At 46.7% G+C, this 26,077-nt stretch overlaps 2 protein-coding genes across 2 annotated transcripts in view; both read right to left on the bottom strand.

The window, feature by feature from the left end:
* Window positions 1-3,088: 3,088 nt before the first annotated feature.
* Window positions 3,089-9,508, bottom strand: ppp1r15b (protein phosphatase 1, regulatory subunit 15B). The gene is made up of 2 exons (XM_088920920.1): window positions 7,390-9,508; window positions 3,089-5,591 (listed from the first exon to the last, which is right to left on the bottom strand). The coding sequence occupies exons 1-2, from the start codon at window positions 9,328-9,330 to the stop codon at window positions 5,400-5,402; spliced, it is 2,133 nt and encodes a 710-aa protein (XP_088777046.1). The 5' UTR covers window positions 9,331-9,508; the 3' UTR covers window positions 3,089-5,399.
* Window positions 9,509-13,637: 4,129 nt separating this feature from the next.
* Window positions 13,638-26,077, bottom strand: part of pik3c2b (phosphatidylinositol-4-phosphate 3-kinase, catalytic subunit type 2 beta) — a 38,467-nt gene continuing 26,027 nt past the window's right edge. Inside the window, exons 16-32 of the mRNA XM_088922081.1 lie at window positions 25,455-25,548; window positions 25,074-25,168; window positions 24,544-24,724; window positions 23,923-24,030; window positions 23,517-23,609; window positions 23,071-23,200; window positions 22,476-22,612; window positions 21,914-22,083; window positions 21,431-21,587; window positions 20,721-20,830; window positions 20,024-20,225; window positions 19,700-19,824; window positions 18,796-18,913; window positions 17,967-18,054; window positions 17,033-17,139; window positions 16,596-16,724; window positions 13,638-16,425 (exon numbers count right to left, since the gene is read on the bottom strand). Coding sequence (XP_088778207.1) covers window positions 16,234-16,425; window positions 16,596-16,724; window positions 17,033-17,139; window positions 17,967-18,054; window positions 18,796-18,913; window positions 19,700-19,824; window positions 20,024-20,225; window positions 20,721-20,830; window positions 21,431-21,587; window positions 21,914-22,083; window positions 22,476-22,612; window positions 23,071-23,200; window positions 23,517-23,609; window positions 23,923-24,030; window positions 24,544-24,724; window positions 25,074-25,168; window positions 25,455-25,548 — 2,236 coding nt within the window. The 3' untranslated portion in view covers window positions 13,638-16,233. The remainder of the gene's footprint in view (window positions 16,426-16,595; window positions 16,725-17,032; window positions 17,140-17,966; window positions 18,055-18,795; window positions 18,914-19,699; window positions 19,825-20,023; window positions 20,226-20,720; window positions 20,831-21,430; window positions 21,588-21,913; window positions 22,084-22,475; window positions 22,613-23,070; window positions 23,201-23,516; window positions 23,610-23,922; window positions 24,031-24,543; window positions 24,725-25,073; window positions 25,169-25,454; window positions 25,549-26,077) is intronic.

The raw sequence follows: 26,077 nt of genomic DNA on the forward strand, positions 1-26,077 counted from the left end.
GCAGACACCTTGAGCTGAGCTGCAAGAATCAATTTCACAGCGCGGGGCTCCCCCACCCACAGCAATTTAACCAGGGGCTTAAGTTGTTAAAGAATTCTGGCCAAGACAAATCACCTTTACAGAGGGTCAGAGGAAAGTGACTGTTCTTCTTTCAAGCAGGATATGCAACAGAAACTAACAACATACTCTGACCCATAAAGTAACAAATCACACTTTAGACCAGGTAGCATAAAATACAAGGGATTTTAACACATACCGCACTGTACTCTGTTCGTGATCAACATACTACCACAGAATGTTATCAAAGCTTCTACAGATCCATCATGGCATTCATAACAACCTTGGTCCTTACCTCATCTCTGCTGAGTGCTTTATTCATATTCTACAGAGCTTCAGCTAAGAGGCCCTGAGCCAAGTGATAGCTTCAGGTCCGGCTGTGTTGAGGGTGATTAATCCTCCACTGATTCCGTGGGTTGGGCACACATACCTGTATCTAGAAACTAAAATAACACATGCCTCTAGGATGTGCTGCATAGTTTCCTCCACGATTACCAGCGTCTATACAGTATTTATTAGACCTTAGTGAATACAACAGCCCATGAAGTATGACCATCCAGGCCTAGTGAATTCACCGTGGGACAGTCCGCTCTCATTGGAAAATTAATCATTAATAACAGTCTCTATCTGCATGGAAGATTCTTCTCACCCTCTTTGTTTTGTACCAGGGACCAGCTCCACCTAAATCTTCCTCACCCGACTTCATTACTGAATTAAATCCAGTCGCTATAACTGCCGCTCTCTGCTTGTCTCAACAAGGGATAACACATATAGATCATCATATAACCTATAAAATTCCCTTACAGTCGGCGAGTTTCTGACAGGCGCTGATCCCTCCGAACCCCTCATCTTCACGGTACCTGCCGGTGCCGGGTATCGGCGGAAGCTGACCCGGATCGGAAGGCGGTGATGGCGGACCGACGCGACCTCTCACCCCCACTCAGCCTCGGAAATCGGAACCCCACAGAGGATGACAACTTGGAGGAGAAATATTTCCTTTTTTATCTTTTATTACCCCACAACCCTGTACCGGAATGTTACATTTCAAAACTGGAACCATCTTCGAAGCAAAATAGGATATAACAACAATGCAGAAAGTATGACTAGTAAGACTAGCTCAGGATAATAATCATATGAAAAAGAGTACTCGGTTCGGTGCAGTGGCAGTCGTACCGACACCATTTTACTTCGTGAACATTGTGCTGAAGCGACAACGTTCACAATTACCGCGCTTCAGAAAGCTGTCACCATTTAATAGCACACTTTATATATCAGTCTGAGTGCAGCGCCCTCTGGCGGAACTCTGTGCTCATAGATATTATTGAAAACATTTTTAAATGTCTACCAGCAACTGCAAGCTATTTAAAAAAGGGAGTTACTAAAAACCATACATAATCCTAGTTTTTAAAATATATATATCGGGGTTTTTTTCGACCGGGGAAGGAAGTGTTCTTGTTGCAACATGTTCCTGTACAAAATGACCCTTGTAATTGCTCTAGAAGATTTCTCTTCTGAAACCTAATCGATGGCACGTATCACTAAGCACAGCAGATACTGATTATGAAAATGCCAGATGACGTCTGTGTTTTTTAAACTACTATTCTGTGATTGTTTACAAGTCCTTGCATTTAACTAGTGCTCTTGAAAACACATCTGCACAACAGATCAGCTACATGAGTGAGAAATTGCTTCACCAGTTCAATCAGGGGTATCTTTAAGGAGGCTGGATTGTACAAACCCTGAGAAATATAAGCCAAACATCAGGGTTAACAGCCCTACTCTTACAAACTGTTCCATTATATGACCTAATAGTCAGTACCCCAGTTTAATGTCTAATACAGGACATTTTGTACATCACAGTCTTCCCAGTCACTGTACTTAGACATTGGTGTGGAAATTGTGGTCCAGAGGGAGGGAGTGCCACCTACTGGCTCACCTGGGAGCAATAGCAGCAACCTGAGATTGCTACAAGGTCTCCTGCCACCAGTATTGACCAGGCCCAGACTTGCTTCACTTTTGAGGTCTGACCACATCAGGCTGCAAAGTGGTAATACTTTCGTGATTGCTGTAAAAAACTTAGTTTCAATGTTGCATTTCCTGATTCCTGCCTGTCAACACATCTTCACAGCATCCATCCCTAATCAAGCGTAGCTTTTAACCCCTACCCTAAAATTGAACAAATGTCACACTACCCTGCCTACACATGTAACCCATTGTCAACAAGCTCTACCATTACATAATGCAGATTGAAAGCCAGGATGATTTTGTGATGTCAATCGTAAAAAGACCAAGTAAAATGTAAAATGACCATGTAAAATGGGATAGAAAAACTCTGGGTCTTAATAAAGATGATCAGATGGACAGACATGTATTTGCTACTGCCTTGCTCTTCTTTAGTACATTGTTCTATTCTCAGGGTTTGGTATTAAAAGACATTTGAGGCAGAATGGTAAATGCTATTTGTGTTGTGAACAGGCTCCTGGGTGCATTTAGATTCCATTTTCTTCTCCTACAGAGCCATTATTTTCTCATTTAGTGAGATCGTTAAGATGTGGATGGAGAATGGCAGGATCCTTTCAAACTGGATAATATCTGCTAATCCCCAATAATCCCCTGCCTTTTTACTTGTCCACATTTCATGTGTAATCACCCTGACCTCCACAGGCACAGCTGTGCTTGTTTTCCTGTTTTTATTTTTCCCCTGTATTGAAAATAATGTTTTCAACCCCACCCCCCACATAGAAAATTGCTCTGTTTCTAGGGATTAAAGTAAAGAAAAAAGGAGCATGGACATGTTTTACTTGAGAGTCAAATAAACAGGCTGCATTAACCATTACCAAACCAACACAGACCCCATCACATTTGAAACATGCGGCCGTGTATAAACACCAGTGACCAGTACCAGGGTCCAGCGTGCACTGCCCCTGAGCACACCCCTGAACACAAAGCAAAAATCTATCCATTACAATAATGACACTAAAATTAATGACCATCCTCATCACTTTCAAAAAGGTGACAACTCCACATGTAATTTGAAACAAATTTATTAGTATACTGATTAATACTGAATATATATATATTTGAACAGAAGCAGAAGAAAACACCTAAAATTAAAATTAGAAAACAAAATCTGCAACAATTTTTTCTCTGGATGCAGAAAGATTTACAATATGTGTTTTACAAAAATAAATTTAATAGAATTTAATTGCACTGAATTAAGAGCTGTAAATAAGAGCTGTATTAATACGTTCTACATCAAACACTGCCATTTCCCCAAAGGTTTCAGGGAACTATGCTGTGCAGTACCTCACCTGTTCACACCCCTGGCTGCCACGCCCCCTCAGTTAAATAATTAATGTTTACACAACTATCTCCAAGGAAGGAGAAAAAAAAAGGTTCACCACAACAGTAAAAAAGCTGAAGATAAAACCCGTCTTGTGAGCATCAAATAAAACTTCAATATCAGGAAAACTATTAATTCGGCACTTCCAGCAAGTAACTTGGCAACTGAGAGCAATACAGATATGCCCTGCAGGCACAACAGGTTTGAAAGGCAGGCTCACGTTCTGGAGAAACACAAAGCAAACTGCCCTTCTTCCCCTCTTGTGGTACAGAACTGAAAAGGTGGCAAAAAATGACTTTTTACAGCAGGAGATACGTTGCCCGGTGTGCTGTACCTCTCCTCAAACACTGTGGCACCAGATGTTTAGAATACTAAAAGAAATTCAGTCCGAGAAATCTGTCTTGCCAACATCTTTGGGTCTTTTACTTAATACTGTATCCAGCGGTGGCTCTGCATGTTCCATTAACACTGTAAAAGGACTATGCACACACCCCCCTTACACCCACTTCACCCAATCTTGCCTTGGCAGCACATTACTCGCTTGCAAAAAAAAGAAGACATTTCAAATCGGCCTATGCCAATGATCAGTTGAGAACTCGGGACAAAATCTCTTTACCCTCAGATGTGAGCCACAGGGATCCCAGGTGGCTCGACCTGTAAAACTGAAGGTGCTCTCCCAACCGCAGACTGCATTCTGCAGTATGATGCAGGCGTCACAGATTTGAGCCTGGGTTAGGTCGGCAGCTGAATGTGACCAGGATTCCCTCAGTGGCAGCGCACAACTTGCCTCCAAGGCTAGGGGTTACAACCACCCTTGGAGCTTCCTGGACAATCACAGACTTGTCATAATGTAGAAGTTCAAGTAGGTACCTGCGACAGCTGCAAAGGAACAGGTAAAGGTTTATTCCATGCTGAAAAGAAAAGAGACTGTTTCAGCTGTGGAGTCTTCTTCAGGTATGTTCAAGTTCACACCTGAAGAGGGCTCCTCAGCCAGAACATTGCAGCTCTTTTGCTTTAAGCGTGAAATAAACCTTTACTTGCCCCTCGACATAATGTAGGTGAGAGATGCATCTCTCCTGCTAACCAGGACTGAATCTCCTGCATGGGGCAGCAGAGCCTGTGATGTGCTGAAAGAGGACCGACTTAAAGAAGGGCCACACTTCCACACTGTCTGCTGTGTAGGACACACACTGGTACAATGCGGATCTGCAGGATGGCTGTAAACTGACACTGAAGACACAATATTGACAACACCAAACTGGATGAGTAGGTAGAATTAATTTTTAAAAAATCTTTTTGGGAAGAATCTTAAATGAAGGATGAGCTACATTCTTCAAGGTTTGTAAAAATAATGGGGGAAAAAAAGGAGAAACCCTCCTCCTCTGTTAATCCAAACCTCTGCCCTGAGACTAAATCACGTGTCAAGTGAGAATTTTAATCATTCCCAAATCATTTTTTTTTCTAATCCCAGAGCAAATTAATTGGCCTAACTTCACTGAATTGCCTCCAGGCAGTACAGCCTGTAGGCATATATTACAGTATAGACCTTCTCTCAGTTAGGTGTCAGAAAAAAAATGGAGACACTTGATATTTATTCTTCACCCGTGTCCCCAGGAAGGCTGGCAGCAGAGGTAATTAAAGACGACTGACTGCATGGGGACAGGCAAGCTAGCGCACTAGCACGCCATACGGCAGCCAAGATACTAGACAAATCTGGAAAACAGGGGACGTCTGCAGATTGGAACTCTGGGATACAGAACAGGGGTGTGAACACAACACAATGCACTTCAGTCACCACAGTTCAATACAAAGTACAAAAACGGACAACACTTGAGAGGGACAGTGGAGATGTGCTCGGACCAGGGTCCTTGGCCAGCAACCCTTTGTTGTGTTATCTTGAGAAATTCAGCTCTGGAAACTCTTGTCACCCTGAAGTTAAAGGAATGAAGTCTGTGTCCCCTTCTTTCATATTTTTATTTCCGACCACGAACAGAAAAACTCAGCACTCCAAATGCAGCCTCCTGGAGACCAGCAAGCGGAAGGCCGGCGTGAGGCAGTAGCCGATGGCGTCCTCCGTCTCCTGCACACGGCGCAGGAATCGGCAGCGGTCCCGGGCGAACTCTTCCCAGGGGCCACGACGATCTTCGTCACAGCTGGCATAGAACTCCTCCACCTCCTCCTCAAACCTCACCTGCCACAAAAAACGACAACATGGCGTTAGAGCTCCCAGAGTCCCCATGTTCAACAGGTCAAGAACAGCAGCACAGAAGTGCAAAAGCAACTTATTCTGTAAGTGTCTTGAATGTGTAGGTCAGCAGCTCAAACAAGGTTTCCCTCTGCTCCACCCTCATAAACATTCCCAAGCTCTCCAACCTACCAAACCTAAAATGTCTGATCTGATGGCTATCCTATCCTCTCTCCCCCTCAAACCAGGACCAGAAAAGAAGGGCAAGGCTGTTTCCCAGCCCTAGTAATTGTGACTAAAGCCTAGCACAATGCAATGAGTCACCTATTGTCAGAGAGAAAAGTACTCAAAATTCCCATTGACATTCACACATTGAAATACTTGGACTGCTTACATGTTTATTTCCTGAAACGACAACAGACTTTAGACTGGAGTCATGTACATAATCATCCTAATGACTAACAATAGACCTATCTTGGGTGTTGAGAGTGCAATATGCCTGCAACCAGTGTGTAATTACATTAACAGCTAAAAGATAAGAACTCCCTAAAGACCTGTAAGTGGCACTGTTGCATCAGCTGGTCGCACTGGTTTCATGCATTTACATCACTCCCACAGCATTCCTACAGTGCACAATTATATAGCATTACCTACGCTCTAAAAATTATACGCTCACCGGACGTGTGTACTTGTGCCTGCATCAGCATTCTGTCAGTGCTCCAGCGGGAAAGCGGTAAACTTATTGGCATCAGCACACGAAAGGATGCAAAACAGGAGTGCTAGACTTGCTCAACTTCTTCACATCAACTAAACTAGGCTTCCAAGTTCATCCTTAGCCTGGTTAAAGGTGCACTGGCATCTGACCCACACCTCTTCCTCTTTCAAAATGTTTTCAATCATTTTGCCAAGTAATATGTCCTTAGACATTACAATGTTCTTATGAGATTCTCTATACAAGATTGAGACTGAAACTCGAGGATGTACAGTAGTCTGTAAAAAGTATGTCAGCTGGGTCGAACTGTTAAACATTTAAACTTTTATCAGCAGAGTGAAGCAGAGGTTGGGGCTCTGGATGGATAACTGGAAGGTTGTGGGTTCGAATCCCATGTGAGGTTCTGCTGTTGTATCCTTAAGCAAGGAACTTCACCTGAATGCTCCAGAAAAGATCCCATCTGTATTAATTGAGGCAAATAAATTTTCAATAAAAGCAACAGATTTGTAAAACTACTAAAAAGTAAAGCAGAAGGCAAAAGAACAGTGTTAAACAGACTGCAATGCCTTCCTGTAAAGACAAAGGATGAAATCTCCTCTGAATGGTTGGACTAATCCAACCTGTCACGCATACTGATGAAATTCAAGACATAGATGCTGGGCTACATTCAGAAGGGTAGTCCAGGAGTATATAACCCCACTCCATTCGAGTACCCGGACGCTCAACTAGATTACCTTTGCATGCAGTAGGCCCAGCTTCATCAGGTAACTACCCCGAGACAGATCAAAGCCTTTTGTCAATACAGTATTTAACAGAAAGCTGTTCCTTTCCAATTCACAAATGCATTTAAAAAGGGAACACTACCGCCACCATGCATTCTCAGTCTTATGATAGAGAGCACATTGTTCTCTACCATATTATTGCAATGACTGTTTTCTGGTTTCAGGTGGCTCATTTGATTTTCAGTACAATAATTTGGTTTTCTGTCCACCCTGAAGCACTGTTCCTTCTAGCACCTGTGCAGAGCTGAGAGAGAGCAGGGCGGCTGAAAGAGTTCACATGCAGAGTGCGGAGAGAGCACTGCCCACTCACCTTCTTCCTCTTCACACAGCTCGCGCCGGTCTGGCCCCTGTCACCGGAGCCCTCCGAGAAGCCGCTGTCCATGCGTTCCTCTGCCTCCTCCAGCGCCGAGCGGGATGCGGAGTGTGGCTGCTTCCCACAGCTCTTCCCGGGCTGTCGAGTCCTGAGAGGAGCTGTGAAACTCAGGAGGCTGTAGGGATCCCCACTGCAGCTGAAGGAGCGCCACAGTCGCAGGCTCTCAGCCTCGTCCACACTGCCGCCCTCGTCTTCGGAGTCTCCTTCCAGCTCCAGAGGCTTGGGGGAAGAGGAGGTGGAGTCCTCCTGGCACTCCAGGACCACTGTGGTTTCCCCCTCTGACGCGCTGGCGTCCGAGCGTAGGGCAACACTGGTTCTGGCGCAAGTCTGGATGGCTGCCTTGAAGTTTCTGGGGTCATAAGGGTCCCTATTTCGGCAGAGAGAATTCCACAGCCTTTCCATTTCTGCATCTGCCTCTTCTGCTGCTGCTCTCTCGTCCTCACTATCAGAATCCGAAAACTCAGACGACCCCTCACTGTCGAATCCGTCGTCATCTTCATCCTCTTCCTCCTCCTCTTCCTCGCTGTCCCAGTCCTCGGACTCAGACCCGCTCTCTTCGCTGCAGGGGCTCCCCAGGATGTAAGCGATGGCCTTGTTCTGGCAGCTGGGTTTGGCCAGGCAAGGCAGGGCTGTGGACCGAGGCTCCGGCTCGGATGTCTCCTGGCTGGGGGAGCCCGACTCCGTCTTGGGGTCCGAGGCTGAGGCTGCCTCTTCTGCCTCCCTCCCTCCCCCCTCGATAGTGTCTTTGCCCTCAACAGGCTCCAGACACACTCCCACAATGGGACACCTCTGCTCCTCAGTCCTACTGTCATCGCACCCCTGTCCAGAGCACAAAGCCTCCATTTTGTTAAGCTTAGAGCTAAACTGTTCCTCCTCCAGGCTGGAGTAGCCATTATCCAGATCAGGAGTCAGGAGGGCCACCTCACTGCAGGCGGTGGCGGCTCGGGCATCCACAGTGCTGGCGCAAGAAGGCTTAAACTCCAACAGCGGCTTTTGAACGGCGAGGAGAGGTTCTGGTAAGGCCGGCTGGGAGCCAGCACTGTCTGGCTGCCCCTTGTGACCCCGGTATCCAGCGCTTTCGGCGTTCAAAGGGCTCCCACTGGCGCACTGTGCAAACAGCCCTGTCGGCTTGGCAACCGCAGGAGATCCACTCAACACCGGCTGCTGACAGTAATCTCCCCCGGCCAGCATTTCTTTCTCTTGCTGTGCTGCCTTGCCCATCAAAAACGACAGCAAACGCTGCCCACTGGTACTACCCGATCCCCAAAATCCACCCCACCAGCTGCGCTTCAAATCCGCCGCTGTCGAGCCCGCCGACCAGCCGTCACCGCCCCGGGCGCCTTGGGCAGAGATCACACTCACCAACACCTGGCTGAGGTAATTCCTAGCCGTGGCGATGTAGCCGCTGTCAAAGCTCGGGTCTTTCAAGTTTGCGCTCATACCGGGAGAACTCTCAATCCCCAGATCACGGAGGGACTCCGCGTTGAACCAGGCCAGAGCCGCCGACGTGCTCGAACCCATCCCGGGGCTCCTGTTGCCCTGGTGCTGGTAGTGTAGATATGTCACCGGAGGGGGATGTTCCGTTCGCGGCATTAGCTCTTCTAACCGGTCTAGAAAGGGACCTTCTCCCTCTAAACTTTGCTTAAAATCTCTAGTGAACCACCCTGATGCGCTACCTGAAGGGGTCAAAGTCTGAGGCCGCCCCGGCCAATACTTCTGCAGCAAAGAGAGGGCGGGCCTAGAAACCACGGAAAGCACACCAATCCACGAGCTTTCCTGATTCTCAGGCCGGAGAGAGGCCGCACCTAGACCGCCCGAACCTGCAGGAGCCGGGCTCCTCTTGGAGTGAAGTCCGTCAGAATTCATGGTTCTGAACATCCCGGACCTCCTGTCGCAGTAGGCGAGTTTCAAATGATCGATTTAAAAAATACAGGGGCACACCTCGATTTTGACAGCAGGTGCATTTGCACTCAGAATTTAAAAAAATCGTAGTTCCTAAACTAAGCTAGGCTAACGTGAGCAAAACTAAAAAAAAAAAAACCGAAAACTATAAGACTCCTAGACTCTTGTTTTCGGTTCTTCAAAAAACAAACTTCCCTTCCACTTCCAAAATCCCGTGATAATTAGCTATCCGGCTGAGAAGCTACTGCCTGGATTCTAGTTCACGAAGACAAAAATATTAAATTAGCCGGTTATTTAATATTTTCCATTCCTAATCCTAAACCCACAGTCATTTTTAAAGTCTCTTTTTTTTAGTTTAGGAATTTCTGCAGCTGACGTGACGATTGGCTTCCACTGGCACCCAGTGCACACCGACCTCCATGATGTCGCTGTTCGTGTTGTAGTGGCGGGCGGCGGGGTCGCGCTGCTGTCTGCCTGTCAGCTTACATTCGGGGGCCAGGAGAAAGCGAGAGGAGCCGGAGCACAGGGAGGACGGTAGCAGAAAAGAGCTCGAAACAAGGCAGGAGGTGGTGGGAAAGAAAGCCATTTTCCTTCTGTTCTTCTCGAAGCAGGACTAACCGAATTATTTCAAGCTGTTGCACAACCTATGGCGGAAAAATAATCTTTGCGGCAGATGCATTAATTTTCCTTTTTTTTAGTAAGAGCGTCGATAACCTTCGGTAAGCACGTTTGTCAAATTCAGATGGTTCGCATTTGAAAATCGCCGGTGTCGTCTCTTTTTCTTTTTTTTTCTCCTCTCTCTCTCTCTCGCCTAATTCCTTTCTCTGCCTCGTTTCTAGTAAAGAGGATTTCATCAGAAAAGTTAAGGGAGTATGTCTAAAGAGCCCGCAGAAGACTGTGCGCAAAACCCAGGGACCGTGGAAAAAGTACCCTGCGCACACCAAAGCGAGAATGCGCGGCGGGTTTGGGAGCGAGTTGTCCGTTTTTGTGTAACAAGGAAACTCGAATTTGTCCAGTGGCGCAGAATGGTTTTGCTTCATGGGCCCTCGTACCTGCTCAAGTATACCTGTTTAAGGACGCCAGCCCACACGGCTAGTGGTCGTGCAATTACAGATTAAATTACAGCAGTTAATCTTAGCTATGATACAATGGGTTGCAGGCAGGACACGTCGCAGCGTCCATAAATTACACTTTTCTTAATCTTGTTACTGCAGTTTTTACGTCTATTACGTCTTATTTTACAGCCTAAATACCGTTTTCGCTGTCTGAAGAAAAAAATTCTATCACAGATAATGAACTCCTGTAAAAATGTCACAATGGGAACTGGAAATCCCTAGAGTTTTCTATGTCAGACATATGACATGAGTCTTTTCATTGATTGTTTAAAATGATTAGTTTACAGTTACAGTATCTCTACATTTCTGTTTTAGTACTTGCTTAAATAACAGTGCCCATTTAAAAAAACACCATTACTGATGTATTACATTCACCATGAACCATGGGGTAGTTATACTGTGAAATGTAGATTCAACACTTATAATAAGTAAATGGCTTGGCTATTTGAATGTGTCATTGCAGTTACATGCCTGTCTGGCAGTGCGGATGCGATCTGCCTGTGTTTCTCAATCTCTTTTAGCTCATGCAGCCATGCCAATCCTTGCACTTCACAGGCAGTCCACCCCTGTACAGCAGGATTTATACATCTCTCTAGATCTCCAGCTTGACAAGTACAAGAAAAGGCTTCACCAAGGGCAATTAGGCAATTAAGTAGTTCAATTAGGCAATTAAGGGCTCAGGTGGAAACAGAACCCAAAACCTTCTGGCCCTCCAGGACTGGATTTGTGTTCCCCTGGGTAAGTGAAAGTATAGTTTTCACCTAAACCACTGACGCTCACTCCTGATCCCAGAGTTGCTTCCTGTCCGTGTTTTTTTTCCAGCCTGGATTTTTCATTAGTTGATTTTAATTTTCTTTTCATTTAATTGGTCTAGTTAGCACTATGCCCAGGTCTTTACTCACAGAGAATTATAACGTACCTATAAAAACCTGGTGGACGTTGGCCTTTCAGCACCAGGAGTGCATATTGCTGATATAGACTGTATTATATATAGAACATTCTCAAACAGATCACATATCCCAGCGAAGACGGGTCATGAATTCCGTACTTGTGATTCCAAGAAACAAGGGCTTTGATTACAGTCTTCTTGGTTCAAAACATTCTTTTACAGCTCAACAAAGCTTTGTTTCTGAGGCTGTATATACTCTGGTAAAATCAACAAATGCAGTAATGCAGATTAAGTAAGATTTATGATTAAATAAGTGAATACATTTGCTTAGGTTGTTCCATATCATTAAGTGTTTGTTGTTCTTTTCAATGTTTTATGGAATCCTGCTGTCTGTTGCTCACCATTAATCTCTTCTTTAATGAACACAAAATAATAACGCAACAGTGTCCTTTGGCAATACATTTCACTAAAACACTAACACTAAAAGCTTTTTTAGTCAAGCATTAACCATTGCTGATTTACAAGCTTAATTTTTAACAGCAATTTACTCTGAAATTTAGATGTGAATAGAACTCAATAGAGCTGGCAGGCCTGTCTGTTATCTGCTGTCACAGCCTGATGTGCAGAGAGGGAGGCTGTCCCATAATAGTGTTTTACGGTACATGATGTATGTAAAATGCCCAATAATATGTCTATACTAGTCAGTAAATGTCTATACTGTACATGTTACATTAATTGTATCTGCTTTGGCAACACAGTAGTTCATTGGTCATTGCAATATGAATTGATTTTGAATTTTAATACATTGCAATGCGGAAAGGCATGTTTAATAGAATATGAAAATCATTAGCTCTGTACTTCGGAAGAGTGGCCTCCTGGTGCTGAGAAGCGTGTGTGGTGATGGTAATCGTTCAGGCATCTTGTACACAAATTCCTACGCACTCACATTTTTGTTAACACAAGGTGACACATTCTGCACATTGCTGTAGTCTCACTAGCCAAGGACAAGGGAACTGGAAGAGCTGGATCAGTGTACACAAGGATGCCAACACGGTGACTAGGTGTGCTGCACAGAGCTGGTGGCGTGTGACATTACAAGGTGTACCCTGTTGTCTTTGCTGGGTTTGTTTAGTTCCTTCAACAGAGTTTTCTCCTACTGCACATTGTCTTGGTGTGACCTGAATTACAACTGACAGCACTGATCTGGCAGCCTAGGTAATGTATATAAAAGTCTCAAGACAAAATAAAATATTTTCTTCAAAATATTAATGAATTTCTCTTCCACCTTTAACATGTTGGTACTTGTAGTTTTTAAGTGCATTTTAAATGCACCGTTCACTGTGATGTTCCCTGTTTCAGGCACCTCTGACGGGTAGCATCTTGAACAGATCGCTGTAGCAAAGAAAGATCAGTTAGTGGGATGGGAGACATTTAAGGAAAATCACTATGTCAGTGGTTCTTAAACTGCACACTGTCAGCAGTATTGCTGGACCAGTAGTGGCACTTCTCCCCAGAGAAGACCCCAGGCCAATAGCCCAGTACGATGAGCGGGGACACTGTGCTAGGACGTGCCGTCTTTCAGATGAGATGGACCCCATCGTGGTAGGTGAGTTATTCCAGTGTGATGGCTAAAGTAGCCTCTGGGCTTGTAAAGACTGGCCTCCCTCACCTTTAATTCAATTGATGAAATAGTTTTTCACTTCTCTGCCTGGGTGCCTTCTACGTGGAGGTACTGCTGGCACAGTCTGGCTGCTGTGTGTCACCCAGATGGCTCCTGCACTGCAGAGGGGGATGAGCAGGTGACCTACTGTAACATACAGCTCATGGGCAGCGATTTCAGAAGAAGAGCCCTATAGAAATTCAAGTCTTCATTACAAAATAAAGAACAAGCATCCGTGGAAATGGAAAATAAAGTTATCTATACATTTCGGAAAACCTGTATAGTGATGTAACTCTTACCTCACCCTGCCTATCACCACTGTAAGGCCTACCAGAAAGAAAGAAAAGAGCATTAAGCCCAGCAGAGTCTTCCCAGGATTATCAGGTGGATGATGACTCCTTAACAATATCCTGATCACTAGGGAGATGCAGTTTTTTAAAGGGTTTTATTTTTCTTCCTGCAGCAGTTAAATTATGTACAGTTATGTTAAATGTGGTATATATTATATTTTCAGTATTAAATATTGTATAGATGTTAGAGGCACATAGGAATTATAGAGTACGCTCCCCGTTAGTAAAAATAAAACTGTACTCTGGCAATAAAACACTGTGAATGAGTTATTTTTTAATTCAAGTTTTTATTGTTTAGTGCAAATGATAATACAAAAATTGAACCCCAACAACAACGTTAACAAATACACAAATGAACACATTACATTTTAATTATTCAAGAAATCTAAAAATAAAAAACACAGTGGTGTAAAATCTATAATAATGATCATAGTAACAATAATCATAATATTCTCAGTATTTACAACACACAAAGTTATGTTCATTTTGAACTTACATTCCATTCCAATCTGTACTCAAAGCGCTGGGGCGACAGCCCCTCTGTAACCTCTGAGCTGTGCGTCAAGGGGCACCGCCTCCTTATCCGTCACCCTGAACTCCGCACTGACGCCAGCACGCGGCTGTGCGGCGCACTCCCTCTCGCTATCAGCAGCTCGCACACCTGAAGCACAGACCGCCTGGCCCGGCTGCCGCTCAGGACAGCCCTGGGGGAGTGCGAGCTCCACTGAACCCCAGTCTCCAGGGCTGCTGTCTGGCGGGTCCAAATCACCTCCTTCCCTCAGTGCCGGGAAGGAACGCTTGAGATGATCAGTTCGGCAAGTCACTAGTCTTTCATCTGGAGGGACAGAACCCAGTCCAAACAGCTGCCCCCCTCGCCCCATCACCCCCTCCCTGAATAAACACAACAGGAAGGGTCCACTGACTGGGCACTTCCTTCCCCGTCTTCGAGAGCATGGTGATCTAGGACTCGCTGACATTACCTACATGCGTCCTCGTGAAGACGTGCTGCCGCGCTCAGAGAGCAACTTGGGCAGGACAGGAATCCACTATTACGCAACCACTTCTGGTCCCAGAGCTGAGCTCTGCACTTGGCAAGCGCACTCTGCTGAGCACACCCTTATCACAGACAGCACTGCGCTCTACAGCAGGACAAAACTGACACTGCCTCTATTTTTAAAGGCGGGACCTTTTACTGGGAAGCCAGAGAAGCTCTCCAGAAAACAGCAGAGCGAAAACAACGTAAACAGCAAAGTCTTCTCCTAACGAAGGGATCAAGACCTTAAAACGGACTTAACAGCTGATAAGGGGAAGGGGAGAAAGACAGTGGAAATACTATAGCTAAGAAACTACAGTTGCACTACGACCTTATATACAGTACTGTCTCTGTACTGTCTAATGGACCTGCTCTCACCAATTCCATCCCAAATCCTAGAAATACACTGGAATACTGGGCATAACTGTCCAGGCTCTGCACCGTGGAAGCCGGAAAAAAACATCAGTGACCACAATCAGCAAACAAGTTGGTGATTCCAGTCTGAAGCCCATAATTCATATTTAAAAAGACAATAATACCTATTACAACTGGCATTTAGCACCATGTAAAAGATTTACTGGTTAATATCCAGACCTAGTGACACAGAATAAACACCTTCGCAGACTTTTCAAAGAGATTAAAAGTGCTTCAGCAGACAAGCATGTGACACCACAGCACAGAGCCAAGCAACATCTGGAAAGTCTTTGCTTAACACTGCAGAATCTAAACCATCGGTTGTTCTGTGGACATCACAGTGATGTGTAGCTTCTTCCCAGTTTCTCTACACTTGATTAATGCTACAACTAGAATGTAAACAAAGATCTAGCAGGGAGCTGGAGGTGGGAAATAAACTATATACAACTAGACAGAAAACGTTAAGACTCCACGAGTCAACAAATGCAGTTGGGCTACAAAATGAAGTCACTTGATAGCCCAAATTCATAATTTCTTCACCTATTAGCCTCACACGATGGGCTGCTGGGTATTAACACCCCTTTCTGATTTTACAAGACAAAACCAGCCAACCCCATTCATCTCACTCTTCGCTGAAAGACTGGTCAGTCTCAATTATTAATACACAGAAGATAAAGCCTAAGTATAAACTGGGTATATATGTAAATCACATTACATAAGGATATATATGATTTACATGATATATCCATGCCTGAACTGCTCTTACAGAATAAGAAATAACTTAGGGCTCCCTGTGTTTTCATCCTAACAGGGGTTCATCTCATCTAGTCATCAGCGCCATCACAACAGAGTAATCTGACATCTACTTGGCCCCGCACGCTGCAGATCCCTCTCTCGTGTGGACGGCTGTGGGCTCCACAGACGAGCACGCCTTCAAGTGGGATGTCCACCCACCCCAGTGAGAACAAGAACGAGCCTTGTTAAAACTTCTCGCCCCCAAAAGTTTTGGTGCTGCCAGACTGGCAGCTCGCCGACAGCGGTTTTCAGCCACGCTCGCTGTCCCAGGCAGACGCCCGTCTGAGTCCTAGGTGACGAGGAAACGGACTGTCCTGGAAGGTCAGGTGTCTGGCACAGTGTTGCCCTACAAGCCCACTGCGGCTCTCTGAGGAGAATCCAGAGGCCAGACTGCAGGAAGGGGCAGGCAGGTGCGAAAGTCCTTCATAAACCCGATAATGAAGCATTGTTACAGTGTCCAGTGATTTTACTCCATCACTGAGTCTCCACGTCTCCGGGGAAACGTCTCTCCCTCGAGCCCCCACTGGGGGTATAACTCCGTCTTGAGCACCAGGCACCTCACGCACACAGTGCTATCTCCCGTCACTCTCCCGTTCTTCCTCTCTCCCCTCACTCCCCGGGCACTAGCGAGAGGAGTCCTGCCCGCCCGTGCCCAGCTGGTGCCAGTCCACCCAGCGCTGCCCGGGTCCGAGGCTCCTGAGCGGGATGAAGGTCTCCCCGAGCAGGGTGTTCTCCCAGAAGGCGCCCTCGCCCAGCACCCGCAGGTGAATCATACGCTGCTCCAGGTCCCCCCGCGGAATCCCGTCGTACACCAGCTGCAACACGGGGGACACGGGACGGTCAGCCACTGCAGTCACAGCTCCCACTCCCACTCCCGCACCCCCCACCTCATTCTCCCACGTGTCAGGTGACGTCTGTGCCCTGCGAGCCCAGTCTTCCTCCCTGCACCCTGCCCTCTCCCGGACTCCCGGACTCCCAGACTCACCATCTCGTTGTAGGTGGGGTTGCAGGTGCGGCGCGCCACCTTCGTCTTCCTCTTGCTGGTTTTCTGGGGGTCAGGGAGGAGGTAGAGTTTGACGTAGGGGTCGGGGGCTGTGCTGTCCTGAAGGGGTTGCTGTGGGACGGGAGAGACAAAACTGGGGTTACAGGCAGCTTTGGCAAAAGAGCTGGATTTGCTCAGTTTACTGTACATTTAGCAGGAAAAGAGGGGCTAATATAGCACGTAGGTTTGATAATTAAATGTTTTTAGAATTAAAATGCTTTGGAAACCAGGCAGGAGAGAAGGAACATGTTAACGGAAGCCAGTCCTTTAAGCGCTTTCAAACAGACAACAATCAAAAATGAAAGGTAAATGAATAAAATTACTTTGAAGCCTTAAAGCTTCAGATCTGTGTGTGTGTGTGGGGGGGAGGAAACACTTACAAGTCCGCGGATGTGCATGACCATGACGAAGAGTTTGTCGCCCTTGTAGCAGATGGACAGCTTCACCTCTCCGACCACCTTTCCGGCTGGGGGGGTCCAGGACACCTCTGTGAGGCAAGAGACGGGTTTGAGAAGAGGGCAGGGGGCAGTCGGGAGGGAGGTGAGCAACACGTACAGTACAGCACTGCAGCCACAGGTACAGCAAGGCTGACCCTTCACTGCAGGAGCACTGAGCACAGGCGCCGTCAGGTCACGTGGAGCCGCACCAGCGAGGGGGCATGTGTGCAGTCAGAGAGCTAATGGCTTGTGACCAAATCTGTTTACTGCCTGGTTTGTTGTTGCCTGGGATTCAGGAGCACTAGCTTAGTCATTTCTAACACGTTTAACTTAAAAGCTGATAAGGACATTATCAGGCTTGATACTTTGGCAACTTTCAGCCCTCCAGAGTGTTTGTTCTTTGACAAACACCATGAACTCATTCTGAAGAAACATATTTTACACCAATTACACAAGTAGGATCCAAATGACCTTTGCAATGTAATTGCCCAAGAAGTTTACTATTTCTGATGTAACCCATCATGCTTGTTTTTTATTTCAACAGTACCTGCAGTTTCAGCTCAGTAAGAACAAAAGCAGACTACAGCATCTTCTGCTACTGAAGTAAATGGGAGCTGTTTTAAGGACATAAGAAAGGTTACAAATGACAGGAGGCCATTCTGTCCATCCAGCCTGATCACAACAAGCAGTTAATTGATCCAAGGATGTCATCCAGCTGTTTCTTGAAAGACATTGGGGTATTGGCTTCAACAATATTCCTGGGCAGCTTGTTCCAGACTCCCACAACTCATTTCAGCACAGCATGTTACATCCAGCTTACAGTATAACAAAACAACTTCCTGTGCAGGAGGAAACGGCGAGAGGGTGAAGGACTCACCTGCTGGTTTTGCCTGGAGGGTGTTAACGCTGGTTCCAGGTTTCTCATCCCGAGGGAGGGGATGGAAGAAGGTATAGACGAGATCACTCTGCACAGGACAGAAATGTGGCAGATAATACCGAGAACGCACCTGTCAGAGACTGCATGACGTTTACATTTCATTCTTATGAACAAATAGAGATGCACCAACTTTTATTCAAGTTAAGGATGTCCCGTTTTTGAGACTGATTTAACTGGCTACCATCAACTCTGAAAATTATAGTTAATAAAAAATAACACCCATAAGTGACAAAGTAAAAAAATAATCCCAACACATAAGGGTGGAATAGAGGTACACATTACAAAAGCAATGCTTATTAGAAATAAAACACCAACAAAAATGACAGTAAATGATCTCAAAGGCACCAATAACAAAAAGAAGAATGACAACCTTGCGGAACACTGTGGAAACAAGTCACTCATGTCCGATACTGAAACAAGTTTTAAAATAATGATTTGTGTCAGACTTGAGACTAAGGTATTTTTTGTGCTGCTCCCCCGCGTGTCACTTCTCTCTTGCAGCCATTCCTCAGAAAGCAGACACACCTTCCTGCTACATCTTCACACATGTGAACCATGCCTCACGCCTCCCAAAACACCCGTCTCCCTCCACTAAGAGCCAAGCCAGTTCCAAGAAAACGAAACTGAGTGCTGTGACTCCCTGCGGCACAGTCGTGCCTGGCTTTCGAGAAACAAGCCCAAGTGTCGGACCAGAACGCCTTCACTTCAGGCATTGTGTTTGTGGGGCGGGGGAGCGTGTGGTGTCAGAGGTCAGAGTTCAGATGTTTACCTGCGCCACCTCTGGGGCGGCATGGATCAGGTGCCACACGTATCCATTCAGCTCGTCCTTGCGCCGGTCCGCCATTGCCTCACCGCGCGACCGGCCAATCACAAACCGGCTGGGGAAGCTGTCATGGGATTTAAACATTTGTTTGTTTTTGATAGGGAAGAAGCACTACAGCTGCCCAGTTGCTGGAGACAGAGTACTAACAGAATAAACACCAATAAACTTCTGTATGAGACATAAAAATCTGGTGGCCAGAAACAGAATAGTTTTTTGACATCTGTTCAGGGCTCTTAGGGTTATTTCCTATAGTAGATCGTTCTACAACAGATCATCCTTGACCAATTAGTAATTACTGCTTCAAAAGAGATAAGATCATTTTTTCTGCTTGAATTAAGAAGCTTAATTAACTAGCTCAGCTTCCTTTCAAGCAGTCAACAGCCTGAGGACTGATGAAATAAAGAGAAACAAGCTCTGTGACAGACAGCAGAATTTTAATCCAAAGGGTGCAGTTTTAGGCTACTAGTCTGCCGGTGTGCTACTGTATTATGCAAATGATTAACTCATCAACTAAAAGCACTCGCAGAATCCTATTGAAAGTTTTACCATCAAACATTGATTTAAAATAAAAAGGCAGCATACTACTCTAATTTGCAAGGAAAAATTAAGTTTACACACAAACACTTTTTAAAATCTATTACATTATTTACAATGACATGCTTTTTTTTCTAATCACAGGAACTGTTGGGGATGGCCTATGTAAAGCCTATTCAGAGCAGGTATAGTGGAAAGCAGAATCTGGTTAGAGAGTAAGGCCTTAAGCATGATGGGAATGAAGCAGTAAGGAATTCTGGGAAGGCAAGTTTAAATTGTGGAGCAGCTGGGATTGGGGAGAAGGGATTTAGCTTACCTGGGCAATTTGGAGGAGGGGAATATAAGACGCAGCTTGCTGTGCAGTTCATGAAATTCCTCAAAGCTTCTCTGGACCAGTACTGACCCATGCTGACCCTCACGAACAACCTTCACCACATAGGTCTACACAGGAGAAAGAAACACGATTGGAGAGAAACTTGCACACTGTCTCTGCTGCCATGGTTCTCCAGTACCAGTACAGAAATGTGACTCATTTCAATGATACAATATTCCATGTTGGAATTATTCCACCTAAAGACATAACTGCGCACCGTACAACAGAAAACTTTGCTAAGCAGCCTACTGCTGAAGTCACACTCACGTATCCCTTGTTGGGGCTGTAGGTCTTGATGTGGCGGCACACAAACAGATTGCTGATGAGCCCGTCGCTCTTCAGGGTGTGGACCCGCGGGGCGAAGGACAGGGAGGGGCGCTCCTCCGAGGAGGCGAACTTCATCTGCGCCAGGTTGTGGATGAAGAAGTTGAGCTTGGTCGCCACGCTGCCCAGGCTCGACTCGATCAGCCTGCGAACGGGACGCAACAGCTTTGACACGCAGGCCTGCAGCGCGGCAGGCCTCCGGAGGAGAACAGAGCACAGCACATCCTGATGCAGTGGAGATCGCCACATGTCACTGCTTATTCCAGTTTAACATACAATTCACGGTAAAAACATACATTGCAAATAAGAGCACTGTGAGCGTCTCTGTGTCCATGTATCTGGAGCAAGGTCACTTGCTACTATATTATTATATTTCACCAATGAAAGGATAGCGAAGATGTTGTGCTGAATTCCTAAAGGATAAAGTGTCACACTGAGATCTGACACTGCAAGCTTGTTTTTTAACTGACAATAGAGTTTTCTATTCATGCAGGCTTCCAGAGAGAGTAGAAAGCTCTGTGTCATGTGGGTAAAGACCTACATTTAGGCAAGTTATTTCTCCCTGAGAGTTACTCTCTCTCCATGGCTCCGTAAGGGAGCGGAGTCCTGTCAGGAGAGGAGCTGGACCTCTCTGCCTCACCTGGTGAAGTACATGGTGGCATCTGCCTCCGACTCATGAGGTCGCAGTGCATCATAGACATACTTCAGGTCCTGCAGGTCCGATAGCTCTGGAATTCCACAGGACAGCATCTGCGCAGGGGTCACGCAGAGAGCAAGAGGTCAGCCGGCTTGTGCACTCAGACAGCCTCTGTGCTGAGGCCAGTTCAGCGTGGCACTGGTTCTAATGTCTTGAAGCCCAAGGAGATGACCATTTTTGACCATGTTAAGGGGCTGAAATCTTTGTTTTTGGGATGACAACCAATTCACTAAACTATAGAAGACAAATGCTAAATACTACTACATCTTACTTCCAACGATCTTCAGTGCTAGCTATGTTCAGGTACTCAGGCACGTGATATACTGTAGGTCTTAAAAACAAACATGGCTCTGGCTGGGGAACCTCACGTAATGGTGTGAAACAAGGCTAGGGCCTCATTTACTGTCCACATTTATCACTGTGAGCAAGCAGTCCACTCAATAGGAGAGAATTAAACAGGTATTTTGTTCACTATTATTAGAATAAACAGCTAACCTCTCAGCATTAACAGACTGCATTCTCCTGCTGTGAGTGAATCAAGTTAACCCTGAATCAAGATGCCATCAAGATGTAAGATCGAGATCAAGATCCCCTCCTCCCCCCAATGTACGATGGGGAACAGAGGATCGTGGGAAGGGGCAGGCGGCTCGTACCAGGCCCAGCAGGTTGAGGAAGAGGTGCGTGTGCTTGCGGATGAGGTTGTAGGCCTCGCAGCACAGGTCCACGAAGTCATGGAAGCGGCTGGACGGCTTGTCGCCCCCGTTGATGACGTACGCCATGTCGGATGTGAAGACGAAGGGCGCCCGGTCCCTGCAGCACAAACCCCCAGACAGAGACGTCAGCTCCCCAGGCTGCACGGCCTGACCCTCTCTATGGCCAGCACCTGGACAGTCACCTCCTTCCGTGTTGCAATTTGTTTAATACATCTAGTACATTTTTCATTTGATATTCTATACTCTGACCCTGCTAAAAATCCCAAAACTATGATTTTATAAGATGATAAAAAATGTGTACTGCCACCTTGTGGGTAAAACCTGAATGACAACATACAGAAAGTACAGTAAGTCAGTTTTCTCCATATCCAAGCACAAAAACCAAAAGCTGTCCCGCCGAACGATTTTTCCTTTGCTCCTCACCGTTTAATGTTGCCAAACATCTGCGCGTGGCCGAGGAACTTGCCGAAGTCGATGTGGAACATGTGGCCGCTGGTCTTCAGCATGATGTTGTCGTTGTGGCGGTCGCAGATCCCCAGGATGTAGGTGGCTACGCAGCAGCCCGCGCACGAGTAGATGAAGTTCTCCACCGCCTGGCAGAACAGAAAGGCCGAGCTCACCCACAGCTTCTTTAACTCAAGATGGCGAGCGGACACCGAAAAAACAAACCAGGAAGGAAAAAACCACTGTGGCTCTTGGGAAGCAAGGGTACCTCGGGGGTATCAGGATAACCGTCTCCTGGCAGGGAACGGCTGAGCACACCCCAGCCTGTGGAGGGCCAAATATCCCCAAGGCAGTGGCAGCTGTGCTTTAACACTGGATCTGGTCAAGGTCCAGCCCACACTCGGAGCTGTCAGGGACACCCTAAAACAACTCATACAAAGTTCCAGTCCCGAGTCACAGTTATCGGGGACCACAGAAAGCTGTTCATGTCAAGGTCCTGCCCCGAGTCACAGCTACTGGGGACTCCAGAAAGTTGCCTCACCTTCTCATACTCGTCCTCAGTGGGGTTGTGTTTCTGTAACCAGTCGGCGAGCGGCCGGTCCTTAAAGGAGCCGGTCACTCCGTGCTCCACCTGGATCTTCCGAAGGGTCTCCGCATTGGGGATCATCTCCACCATACCTGAGACAGACACAGGGGGCATGACTCCGCACTAGAGCACAACGCACACCAGTCCTGCACTGCGAACAGCTCTGTCTGCGGACAGAAATCTTCCTGAATTTTTTTTTATACGGGGTGATAAAATCATGATCATGCCTGGAGGTACAGCAGGGGGAGCTGCAGAATCAGAAGGAGCTGAATCAGAAAAATGCTGTTTTGAACAGCTATGTTGTAACCACATTAATGAATTAACATTCAGAAATGACATAAAACTGGAAGGCATCACCTCCTGGTATAAAAAGGTAGCTGATACCTGGAGATTAAAAATGACATTTGTCCTGACTGAATATAAAACTGTCATTCAAATACTTAGAATGAAATTTGTTGCCTAGGATAGAAAAAACCTTCAAGCAAAAGGTGAGAGGGGTCTGGTCTGTACTGTCCTACAGGATATTCGGCCCCGACCCCCACCCCCTCACCTCGGCCCCGCCCCGTGGAGAAGCAGCGGAAGATGACCATCCTCATGTCCAGCCCCTCCTGGATCCAGATCTTGTTCATGATGCGAATGATCTGCAGGGTCAGCATGTCCTGCCGGAGGTCATCCCCAGACTGAGGGGGGAACAGGGCAGAACTCTGGGTCACGAGCACGCTAGGGATTAAGGGCTCAAGAACCTGGCTAGAATATTTCATTTTCCACACTGAAGTTCCCACAAAGTTCCCCTCAGCAAGTGGGATTTTCCTTCCTTTCTGCGGGAAGCTTTGAAATTACTTTAAGACATTATTAAAATTACTAACATTTTACTACCGAAGTAATTAGAAAAGTGTGCTACCCAAAAATTGAAAATGCATCTGTGGATCTTGAAAGGCAGACTGAGATTACTGCACGCTGCAGTGTCTGACCGGGGGCTGAACAACCTGGCCGTACCTTGAAGATGACATTGATGCCGTCTCCCAGTGGATCGACGTTCTGGAAAGACAGCTTCAGAGGAACAGCGTTGGAATTGAAGTAGGAGCAGGACTGGAGAAAAAACAGAGGTCGAGCAAAGGTGTCAGCAGTGCGAAGAGCCCCGTGGAATGGATCTTCTATTTTCCATGCTTCCAAAATATGATTGTCTGTGTGCTACAGTCATACTCAGGTATTAAAAAGATCACCTCGCTCTAAAGCAAAGCACCAAATGTAAAGGCAGCTTAGAGCTCCTCACTGTGAGAGTTCACAGACTCGCAGGCAAGAGGAAGATATAACTGCTGGTAGCTGTGTAAGCCTTGTGACACAATGGCATAGGATTTGACTGTGCTCGCGGACACACAGAGCCCAGCACACACAGACACACCTGGATGTTGATACCCTTGACCAGCAGGCTGGGGTTGAGGGGCAGCCGGCAGTTCTGGCTGGTGGTGAAGAACTGGCGCACCTCCTCCAGACCCTCCCGCAGAATGGCCTGCAACACAGGGGACACACACACACACGCACAGGTCACGAGCGCAGCACGCACCAACGTCTTCCGCTACACTGAGAAATTTCACAGCCACCCCTTTTAAGAACCTGCTTTATTCTTAGGGAGCCGCAAAGCTACGGAGCTGTCATCTTGTACTGTCTCATACTGGGGGCAATTTAGAGATGCCAATAATTCCAGGCAGGATGTCTTTGAATTGCAGGAGGCAGCTGCAGCATCCAGAGAAAGCCAACGCAGATCAGGAGAGAACATGCAAACTCCAAACGGAAGGTTCCCCAGGCTGGGACAGATGTGTGGCGACGCAGCAGACATAATGGAGGAGATCATGTTAGTTTGACCCCTTATTTTAGAAATATTTTGTTTTAAAAAAACAAATATATAAATTTGAATTTAAAAAAATAAATCAGTAGGTTTTCGTTTTTGGTATATAATTGTTTCCAAGGGTTCTTCTGCTCTGGATTGGAAGAGAGACAGAAAAGACCAGAACCAGTCTCTGACCTGCCGTGAGGACGGAGAGGCGTCTCGCACCCGCTGCGCCACCTTGGACAGGATGGTGACCAGCCAGCACTGCCGGTCGAACTCGTCCCGCAGGCCGCGGCCCGCGCAGCACAGGAGGGCGGCCAGCAGGTACTGGTAGCGCACGCTGAACTGGGAGTCCTGCAGCGCGTCCTTCAGCAGCCTGCCGGGGGGAGAGAAGAGGCTGTGTTCACCGGACAGGGCACACAGCTCCGGCACCCGGGCCAGCCAAGGCACAAGGTGGCACCGCATAACTGAATCACCGCGCTGAAGCCAGTGGCACCCTGTCAAGCAGTTACTCTTAATGCTCCTGAAGGGAGCTCATCCACAGGGACTCACACTGAGGACTAACACAATGCCCTTTAGTCCTTTAAGTGAAAAACAGTGATACTTCTTAAAAGCACAAAAATCAATTTGTTCAATTACAATTACATCATGTTCAAGGTCATGTTCAGGCCATTCATCGTATAAGCTCCTCCCTGTGCACTCTGCAGGGGAGTGTGTGTACGCACCAGAAGAGGTAGTGGGCAATCCGCAGGTCCCCGATGGCTCTCCGCAGTAGGAACCTCACCAGCGGGCTGTCCAGATAGCACTCATACTTCAGAGCCTGTCCAGAGGAGAGGGAGGAGGGAGATGGGTGAAAAACAGACATCCCTCTGCCCCGATGAGTGGCAGTTCTGACCTTAATCATCGTAATATCTAGGGGCGATAGACATCTATATATGAGGTGTTTTCTTTCTAGTTCCCACACTGTGGGACTCTAGAATATACTCTGGAGTGCCTTGACTATATTTAGGGGGGGAAACATACCCCAGCAACCCCTTTCACTGTGCCCCCCATATATCCGATACCCCTTTGCACCCTCCCTTGTTTCCCTCTGGGATCCCAAATACCTGCACCAGCTGGGGCAGGAAGTCCAGCAGCTCGGAGTCCGAGATGGAGTCCATCCAGTGGACGGCTGTCCTCCTGAGCTCCTGGTCAGGAAACCTGGGACAAACCGGAGCCACACATGTGGAATTAAAACCTCACAAACTACGGCGCGAAGAAAGGAGATGCGTGTGAAAGAGCGAGTTCGCCAACAAGTTCATGGTCCTGCACTTTGAGATACTTTATTTCCACAACATCCATCCATTTTCTAACTACTTCTTCCAATTCAGGGTCACAGGGGAGCCCGAGCCTATGCCGGCAAGCAGCAGTCACCAGGCAAGGTACATCCTGGACAGGACACCAGTCCACCACAGGGCAGACAGACAAAATCACAATGAACCTAGCAGTACCGTATGTCTTTAGACAGTAGGTGGAAACCGGAGCACCTGGAGGAAACCCAGGTGATCATAGAGTGACCACAAACTCCACACAGTTATCATCCAAGGAATCCAACCGAGGAACCAACAATTCATGTCTATCTCTTAAAACTCCTCAAAAACCTTTTAAGCATCTTGGACAACAGCTGATCAGGGTGAGAGAGCTGTTTGACCATGTGTTTCTGCACTAAAGGCCAAGGGAGAACATTAGC

This window comes from Atractosteus spatula, chromosome 7 (assembly GCF_055471065.1).
Source record: "Atractosteus spatula isolate fAtrSpa1 chromosome 7, fAtrSpa1.hap1, whole genome shotgun sequence".
NCBI classification, from domain to species: Eukaryota; Metazoa; Chordata; class Actinopteri; order Semionotiformes; family Lepisosteidae; genus Atractosteus; species Atractosteus spatula.

What these genes read in the sequence shown, in the direction of transcription:
- ppp1r15b (XM_088920920.1), bottom strand. Translation starts at nt 9,330, where the DNA reads ATGTTCAGAACCATGAATTCTGACGGACTTCACTCCAAGAGGAGCCCG. An exon ending in GCTGTGTGAAGAGGAAGAAG is followed by an intron (nt 5,592 to 7,389) that starts GTGAGTGGGCAG and finishes TTTTTGTGGCAG; the next exon opens with GTGAGGTTTGAGGAGGAGGT.